General features: G+C 40.1%; 1 protein-coding gene across 1 annotated transcript in view; it reads left to right on the top strand.

Moving 5' to 3' along the window:
- Positions 1 to 3,740: 3,740 nt before the first annotated feature.
- The window catches only part of LOC107705495 (transcription factor Sp3-like), a 7,240-nt gene continuing 1,844 nt past the window's right edge, over positions 3,741 to 9,136 (top strand). The window contains exons 1-3 of the mRNA XM_016508803.1: positions 3,741 to 3,933; positions 4,235 to 4,332; positions 7,740 to 8,925. Of these exons, the coding sequence (XP_016364289.1) occupies positions 3,927 to 3,933; positions 4,235 to 4,332; positions 7,740 to 8,925 (1,291 nt within the window). The 5' untranslated portion in view covers positions 3,741 to 3,926. The remainder of the gene's footprint in view (positions 3,934 to 4,234; positions 4,333 to 7,739; positions 8,926 to 9,136) is intronic.

Here is a 9,136-nt window from a genome sequence, read left to right as displayed (position 1 = left end):
TTAGGAAAGAGTGGATGAACTTTATTTTTGACGAAGTTCCAGATCACGTCAGTAAGGCACTGTTTATTTGTTCGCTTCATTTTACTGCGGATTCATTTTTAAACAAGTTCGATGCAGGCTTTTCAGAGAGACTGAAAATTAAAAATGATGCAGTGCCGACTATATTGGATCCAACAGTAATGTCGCAACACACAAGTGTGAGTAACAATGTGTTTACCATTTGTCACTATTACTTTGTCTGTTACAGATCGTTTGACATGTACTGAGTGTTTATACGTTTTTAACCAAAATGACCCATATTGTTATATATATTTAAGCAAAACTGTTACCCAATCATAGCAGTGGTTCTTACTTTTAATTTGAACTTTTTAAGTCTTGAATGCGGCAGGCCTATCAAAACAGTGTGTTTCAAAGAGTGGGTCAAATACAGGATAAAAAATGGCATATTACCTCTAAATTATAATAAATTTAGGGCTGTTTTTTGTATTGATTGATGTATTGATTTTTTTTTTTTCGATTAGTCAATTTGTCTAATTATTTTACCCTGATATTTTGTGATTAGTTGATTAATCCTTTGGTTACCTTGCCAATAAATAATAACTGACATTTCTTTCATTCATTTTTCATGATTTATTTAAACATGATCTTATAAAAAACCCTTACTTTACAAATAAAAAATCTTGCTAACATTATAAGTGGACCTGTATGTAAAAATGTAAAAAAACTTCCGTTCATGCAGTGTGTAGTGCAGTCTAGCTGATTTGTCTGGTCTGAGTTTACTAAGGTCAAACTGACTTTTTTTACTGCGGATTCATTTTTAAACAAGTTCGATGCAGGCTTTTCAGAGAGACTGAAAATTAAAAATGATGCAGTGCCGACTATATTGGATCCAACAGTAATGTCGCAACACACAAGTGTGAGTAACAATGTGTTTACCATTTGTCACTATTACTTTGTCTGTTACAGATCGTTTGACATGTACTGAGTGTTTATACGTTTTTAACCAAAATGACCCATATTGTTATATATATTTAAGCAAAACTGTTACCCAATCATAGCAGTGGTTCTTACTTTTAATTTGAACTTTTTAAGTCTTGAATGCGGCAGGCCTATCAAAACAGTGTGTTTCAAAGAGTGGGTCAAATACAGGATAAAAAATGGCATATTACCTCTAAATTATAATAAATTTAGGGCTGTTTTTTGTATTGATTGATGTATTGATTTTTTTTTTTTCGATTAGTCAATTTGTCTAATTTACTTACCCTGATATTTTGTGATTAGTTGATTAATCCTTTGGTTACCTTGCCAATAAATAATAACTGACATTTCTTTCATTCATTTTTCATGATTTATTTAAACATGATCTTATAAAAAACCCTTACTTTACAAATAAAAAAATAAAAATAAAAAATCTTGCTAACATTATAAGTGGACCTGTATGTAAAAATTAAAAAAAACTTCCGTTCATGCAGTGTGTAGTGCAGTCAAGCTGATTTGTCTGGTCTGAGTTTACTAAGGTCAAACTGACTTTCTTTTACAGTGGATAAAGAAACAAATGAACATCTAAAAGTGCGGTATCAATGATAGCTAGATGTTTTCTATAAGAGACAAATTTGAGATTTCCAAAACAACCTGATTCATTTAATCGAAACAGTTTTTGAAACTGTCTTTAATCAAAACAGTTTATGATTAAATAATGATAAAACAAATCCAAATTTATGCTTGGCTGGATGTCATTTAAATTATACAAAGTCTAGGGTTGGCTATTGATGCTGATTTTGTGTTAACAAACTATATTCTATTCCAATTTGATGTTGATTCATTTGGCCCGTTTTAGTTACATATAACCTTTATTTTTAAGTGTGCAGAATTGGAAATGGAAGGTCAAGATGAGCATTGCACTGTGGGATACAGTATTTGCAGTATGATCTATTGTGTACTGCTCTTTTTGGCAATTGTAGCTCATCCGTGCATATTCCAAAATATTTTCATACAGGGCACAATATATGCATTCTGCAAAAATAGTATTAGTCTGGTTGTGGCCACTTACTCTATATCATACTGTTAAGTTTATTTATTTGTCTTATGCTTTCTATTCTATACATGTTAAAATTAATCGATCTCTGTATTGTCAGCCCAAGACATGTCGTGAAATGGGATGCCAGACGGAGGAGCCCAACACCAGAGATGGAGAATGCCAAACCATCCAAGACTTGAAGCAGCGCAGCTGGAAAGTTGAACCAAAGATTGAAAGTGCGTTTTACTGTTTTCTACTTCATTCAGGCTTTGAAATGTTTTTTTTTTTTTTCTTTCATTTTTATTTTTTTTTTTTTTTTTGCCTTTAGATATACTGACATTGATGGTTTTTAATCCTTATTGTGATGTGTTAGAGGTATGTAGATTAGAGATCTGGATGCGACTGGAATACAGAGACTTGTGGTTGATTTTTTTTTTACTTCAATGCCCCAAACTAGTAACTATTTTAAAGTGGCTAGTTTTATATGTTCTTTATATTCTTTTTATTGGTAACAATAATTGTAACTATACAATTCTGTGTGGATCTGTTTTTACTAGTGGACCTGACTTTACTAGTTTATTTACTAGTATCTATTAATTACATACAAATGCTTATTTAGTTACTAATTGTAATTCTTACTAAAAACAATTACTTTTTTTTTTTTACCTTTCTATTTTCAAACTGGCTTGAGAAGCAGATAGTTATATGAACTATAGAGGGGGTTTAAAGTGAATGTATTTATTGTATCTGAACTTAAATGTAGAAACGTGATTTGGGTTATTCTTGCTGGACAGGGGGCATCCAGTGGACGAAGTTTAAAAAGACTTTAACAAGTTGTAAAAAAAAAAAAACTTAAGTAAAACTTTTTTGATAAATCAATAGCTCGGACTTGGCGGTATTCTCGAATTGTTAAAAACAGCCATGTAAAATGTAATTCTTATGTTAATATACGTACAGGACAAGTGAGATGAGCAGTATGAAACGGTAGACTATTATGATACAGTTGGGCCCGGAGGACATACGGAGTCACAGCTGTTTCCGCAAAGCACTGTTTACCCAGGTGGTTAAACCGACATAAAACTTTTTTGATAAATCAATAGCTCGGACTTGGCGGTATTCTCGAATTGTTAAAAACAGCCATGTAAAATGTAATTCTTATGTTAATATACGTACAGGACAAGTGAGAGATGAGCAGTATGAAACGGTAGACTATTATGATACAGTTGGGCCCGGAGGACATACGGAGTCACAGCTGTTTCCACAAAGCACTGTTTACCCAGGTGGTTAAACCGACACGTAAACTCGGGCAAGCGATAACTAACAAGGCTGCACTGTGGATCAAAACGAAACTAGTTAATTTACATAACGTTACACAGCAAATGTCTTAATCTTTAACCTTGTGTGAAATATAAATGATATTTCGTGAAACGTTTTAATGTGAACGTAAAACAATGTTGTGACATTGCGCAGATTGTACTGAATGTTTCACAACACGTCTAGTGTAACGCACTCAGTGTAATGTAATGGCCACCAGAGTTGCAACTAACTTCCTGCCATACGTGAACAATTCCAGCTAGATTTCCAAAGACTCCACATCTGCGAAGCGAACAACAAACAGGAAACGCTCATGCCATGAAATTGACAGACGTACAGCGTTGACCACTCCGTGTCCAGGGGGTCGAATCACACAGCCAATCACGGCGTAGAAGAAAGGCGGGTCTTCCGTTTACGTGACGCAAATTTCATTGGTAATTTCCGAAGCCCCACCTTTTGTGTTTCCCGCACCGTCAATCAAAAATAAGAAAAAAAATCGACCCGAATCTCCGATCACAGCCCGCCTTTGATTAAAACAATCATGTTGGGAGTTTAAATGAACAGATAAACCTCCGATTTTTTACCTTTTCACGCTATGACTGGTACGTAACACTTAGCCCGATCGAAGCACAGCACCGCTGGTGAGTTTGGAGAGCCATTAGCAAAGCGAGCTAGCTCAGTGTTTAATCTTTCTCAGCAGCGACGCTAACCGTTAGCCAGCTAGCCTTACTTTAACAAAGTAAACATTTGAAAAGACTGTTGCTCAGGCAACGCCAAAGCAGAAAGAACCGCCTGATTCGTTTAAATTCCAGGCGGTTTGGCGGCAAATCTCCGCCTTTTCGAGGTGGGGGTTCGTTGAGCATGAATTTGTTTTGAGTTTTTTCTCTCGCTGTGTCTCCGTAGCCCCAGAACAGCCAGCGAAACAGCAGGAAATGGCTGCCTTGGACGTGGACAGCAGTCAGAGCGACTTTTTGCAGCCGGCCAGCGGCGCCCTGGACCAGGTATGAAATCCCCCTGTTGGTTTGTCGCTTCCCCGGCGCTGTCTTGCGGGGTGTCGTGGTGTTTTGGTGAAGTTCACACGTTTTAAAAATAGGGGAAAAGTCGAACACTTCCTGTGAGCCTTCGCTTTGTACGGCCACCCACTTTCTTACCCTTTTAAACCCGCCCATTGTGGGTCGGACAGACTCGCCACCGTCGCCTTGCCCGCTTTACCTGTGGTGATCCCCGGTCACCCCCACGATAGGGGAGGACCCCTCCACCGGGAAAAGCCTCCACCCCTGCCCAGGCTGTCACATATCCTCCACAGTTCCACCATTCCCCCTGGAGCGGTTGCGTGCACAGACCTGGCAAACAGAAGCTCTTTGTCACCTTTTGTCATGTGCTCTTGGCTTTTGAAGTAATATCGATGATTTATTAGCATTTTCTGACAGACGTACAGCCGCTGAAAGACGTTATTGTTCCCTATTAAACAGATAACTGAACCAAAGTCCTGAATGACACCTCTTAAGTTTGAAGTCGGCATGAAATGAAAATTCACTCTATCCGTTTTTAAAATTCATGTTATAGATCTTATTGTGAACAATTCATCCGTGCATATGTTTACTTTATAAATTATACGTTTATTGTTTAGCAGAAGTTTAGTGCTTTGACCTTGTAACGTGATTGTCTAATCAACTTGTCATAACTGGATATTCTGGTGAAAGCAACAGACTTCTCTCTTGTGTCCTATGCAGGACTTCCCCATTCATTTAGTCTGCTTAAAACCCACCCCTGCAAGCTCTCCTTCATCTGCCTCTATTTTTTTAGTGCAACATCCACATCTCAAAATAAGGATGGATAGAACCAAGTCCCCGTCCTTTCATTTTTTCTATTTCTATTTATATATTACACTCAGAAGTAGGGCTGTGCGATATGGACAAAAAAAACCTATCGCGATTTTTTTTTTCTCAATTTTGCGATTTCGATTTTAATCACGATTTTGACACACACAGACATGCTTACAGTCATAAATGCATTCAGTGTGAATTTGAAACATATTTCCAAAAGAAAACCAATTAGAGCTTTATCAAGAAGCTGTAACATGTCTCTAGAACAGACATAAGGCAAAATAATCACTAAGTAAAGGTGTAACAAAATGCCTCTAGAATAGGCATATGGCAGGGAAAAAAAAATCCTGTGTCCAGGGATTTTTTTTGCCATGCATTGGTCATAGAGCTAGCTCTTTGTGGCGTTGCCTCAGATGTTGAACTAGATTTGTCGCGTCAAGTTCACACGTGCTCTGTCTGCAGTGCGTATACAGTATGTGTATGCGGTGCAGAAGCAGCACAAACTCATTTTGCTTTCGCACAGGACGCGTTTGCAGTCCGCTCCTGATCCGCGGCTGTTTACCACAAACACAACATTTATCCATTATTTTGATTTCAAATCCAAACGTTGTTTCTGAAAATGCTTTTTCAGCATTGTGATTCTCTTTTATCACAGTACAGTAATACAACCTTTCATAGACATCTTCACGTTTAAACTCAATAAATATAACTTTGTTTAACTACCACCACGAGTGCCATCTATTATTGCCTTGTTTATCTAAAAGTGCACTTTTCCTTGTTTTAAATCTAGCCAAAAAGCCATGTGTTGACTGAAACAGTAGACTTTAATTATATGCATTTATGGTGTAATTACTAAATTTCCGTGTCAATCCATGTTAATTTTGACCGCAAATAATGTGCTGTCACTTTAATTCAGCGCATGCAGCACAGCAGAAATAAGCCCTATTCGCACGGGATTAGTATTACCTGGTGACCTCCAGTCATTTGTAATAATTGCGGAGGTTGTCTGTGATCTTAATCCCGTGCGAATCGGCCATGTCTGTAATTTGTAAAGTGAAAATTCCCCCGCAAATGACCTACCATATTTCGCCGAACACCCAGGTCCTGTGATAATATTAGTCCCGTGCGAATCGGCATCTCTGTGATTCGGCCAGCATCTGGCGGGTCGCATATCATTTTTCGAGGTTTTTGTTTGCTGTGCGCCTTTTTATCCATCTTTCGCGAAGAATGGAGCTGCGTTGGAGTGTTTGATAGTATTTTGGGTGCTGTCATCATATCGCTACACCATACAATTTGCAGAAAGAGAAAGCTGAAAAGGTTTTGAGGTTAATGTGTTACAAATAAATCAAGCATAAAGCTTGAGATATTATTTTAACCTGGTGAAATGTAAATGACACAGCGCACGAAAATATATTAATTTATTTTTTTTAAATCCATCTGGACCATAGAACGGGACTCTCAAAGCCTTGACATCCGGGTATCCGGGAGACAAGTCAGTAAATTCGAGTAAAATCACAGGCTTCGCTTATCCCGTGCGAATGCACCACACGAAATTCAGATGTGGGGGGGTAATTTCAAAATCACACAAGGTCTCCAGATAATACTAATCCCGTGCGAATAGGGCTATAGACTCCGTGCAGAAGCGCTCCGCTCCTGGAGCACACTGCCGGACCGCAATCGCATGCAGTGTGAACGCTCTGATCCGTTAACATGGGCGCGGACAAAATACGCACCACAGACTGAGTGTGTGAACCTGGCATTACGTTTGTATGCCCGCCCGGTCTGTTCTGTTCTCGTGCTCCATTTAGGCGTGCTGCATTCTGATTGGTTCGGATAGTATACTGCGGGAGGTCGGGTGCGTGGAAAATTGTGCTGTAAAGCGATTTAGAAATCGCGATTTTATGACGATTTCGATTAATCGCACAGCTCTACTCAGAAGTGCGTCACAATAAGGAAGGAACTTATGTTTCATCGGGACTAAGTACTGTATTTAACATAAAAAATGATTGTTTTTCATGCTATATTTATTAGTTAAGCTTTATCCTCATTGAGATCTAATGCTTGGATGAATTTTCGGCATTAATATTATATAACGACTTTATAACATTATATTTAATGCTTAGCACAATTATACTTTAATGCATAATTTTTTAATTCTATAGTGACTTGTATTTCCATATTTTTTTTCTTTGTTCAGGCCTGTTGACACCAAGGACGATAACTATTTCTATAAAATTTTAATAATTTTTCTGAGAGAATAGGGAGGTCCACACCACAACTATAACGTTAATGACACAGAGGAACAATATCGTTGGAATCACTTTCAGAATTATTTTTTTCCAGCTGATGAACAATAAAAACATTGACAGCCGATCAGAATTCACTGGACTTTAAAGAGCTTGAGAATTTAAAGCAGCAGACAGGCTAACTTGAGCACATGTTGTTTGTAAACAGAATGTTATCGTCCATTGGTGTGAACACTAATATAGTTATCATTTTTGGTTGAATCCAAATTGCTCTGTGTGTGTATGATCAAATTTGTCATGAAGCACTAATATAATAGTAATATCTCCACCCCACAGCAGACCACAGACCTCACAGCCATCCAGTTGACGGGCTCCTCTGATCGCTGGGAGGTTCTAACATCTGTGAGCTCAGTGAAAGACGAGCCATCAGTAGTGCAGGTACCCAGCGGAGGACTTCTGGGCAGCAACGGGCAATATGTGGTGCCACTACAGACTATGGCAGGGCAGACCCAGTCTGTTTTCGTGACTGCAGGGGTAGATGGCACCGGGGCCAATGGGGTGCAGTACCAGATCATCCCTCAGCTGCAGGGAACGGATGGTGCGTCACTAAGCTATGCAGCACCCACTGCAGACGTAAGCACAATGGGTACTGACATTGCTATCCTTCAGGATGGAACGCAGGGCATTGCCACAGCCACCAATGCTAATGATCTCCAGGGCTTGCTGAGTCAAAGTGGGCATGTGCAGCAGATTCCCACAGTCTCACTGGCCGGCTCAGGGTTTGGCGCACAGGGCCAGGTTGTCGCTAATGTACCGGTGGGGCTGCCGGGCAACATCACATTAGTGCCGATAAACAGCTTGAGTAACATGGATCTCGAGTCTCTGGGGTTGGCTGGTGCTCAGACCATAGCGACAAGCATTACAGCAGATGGCCAGCTCATCATGACCGGTCCCACCACCTCAACAAGCGATAGCCAGGTTGAAAGCAAATGCACAGAGCCACTTAACACCAACAACGCTAATGCCTTTGTGCCAACCACCACCTCTTCCACAATGACGTCGCTTCCTGAGACGATAGACGGGACTGGCGTTCTCACCCAAGCCACTGCTGTATCAGCCGGGCAGCAGGATCCATCTTACTTCCAGCAGAACCACACGGCTGGCGGTGAACCGGTGGTGCAGCTCATACCAGCGCAGACGGCAGATGGAGCGGCGCAAACACTACAAAGCGTGCAGCTGTTAAATGCTGGTACATTTCTGATCCAAGCTCAAACCGTCTCTCCCACAGGCCAGATCCAGTGGCAGACCTTCCAAGTTCAAGGGGTTCAGAACCTGCAGAATCTGCAGCTGCCGGCTGCTGGGGGTGTCTCATCCCCCCAAATTACCCTTGCCCCTGTGCAGACCCTTTCTCTTGGGCAAACTGGCACCACAGGCACGGTGGGACAGATCCCAAACCTTCAGACAGTCACAGTCAATTCTGTTGGTCAGTACCAGCAAGATGAAAACACGGAATGCCACACAGGTATGTAGGAACACACACACTTAAAGGTTACATTTTCCACAAGTTGGTATGTTTCTTTAGGGTCTACATGAAATGTCTGCAACATACTTTAAAAATTCTTCAGTGGTCATGTAAAACAATGCCCTTTTTACCTTGTTAAAAACAGCTCTGATCACAGCGACCCGTTTCGGTGCATGTCTCTTTAAATGCTAATGAGCTCTGCTCACCCCGC

Source organism: Sinocyclocheilus rhinocerous, unplaced genomic scaffold (assembly GCF_001515625.1).
Source record: "Sinocyclocheilus rhinocerous isolate Xijiao unplaced genomic scaffold, SAMN03320098_v1.1 scaffold504, whole genome shotgun sequence".
Classification (NCBI taxonomy): Eukaryota; Metazoa; Chordata; class Actinopteri; order Cypriniformes; family Cyprinidae; genus Sinocyclocheilus; species Sinocyclocheilus rhinocerous.
This window is presented reverse-complemented; position numbering and strand designations above follow the sequence as displayed.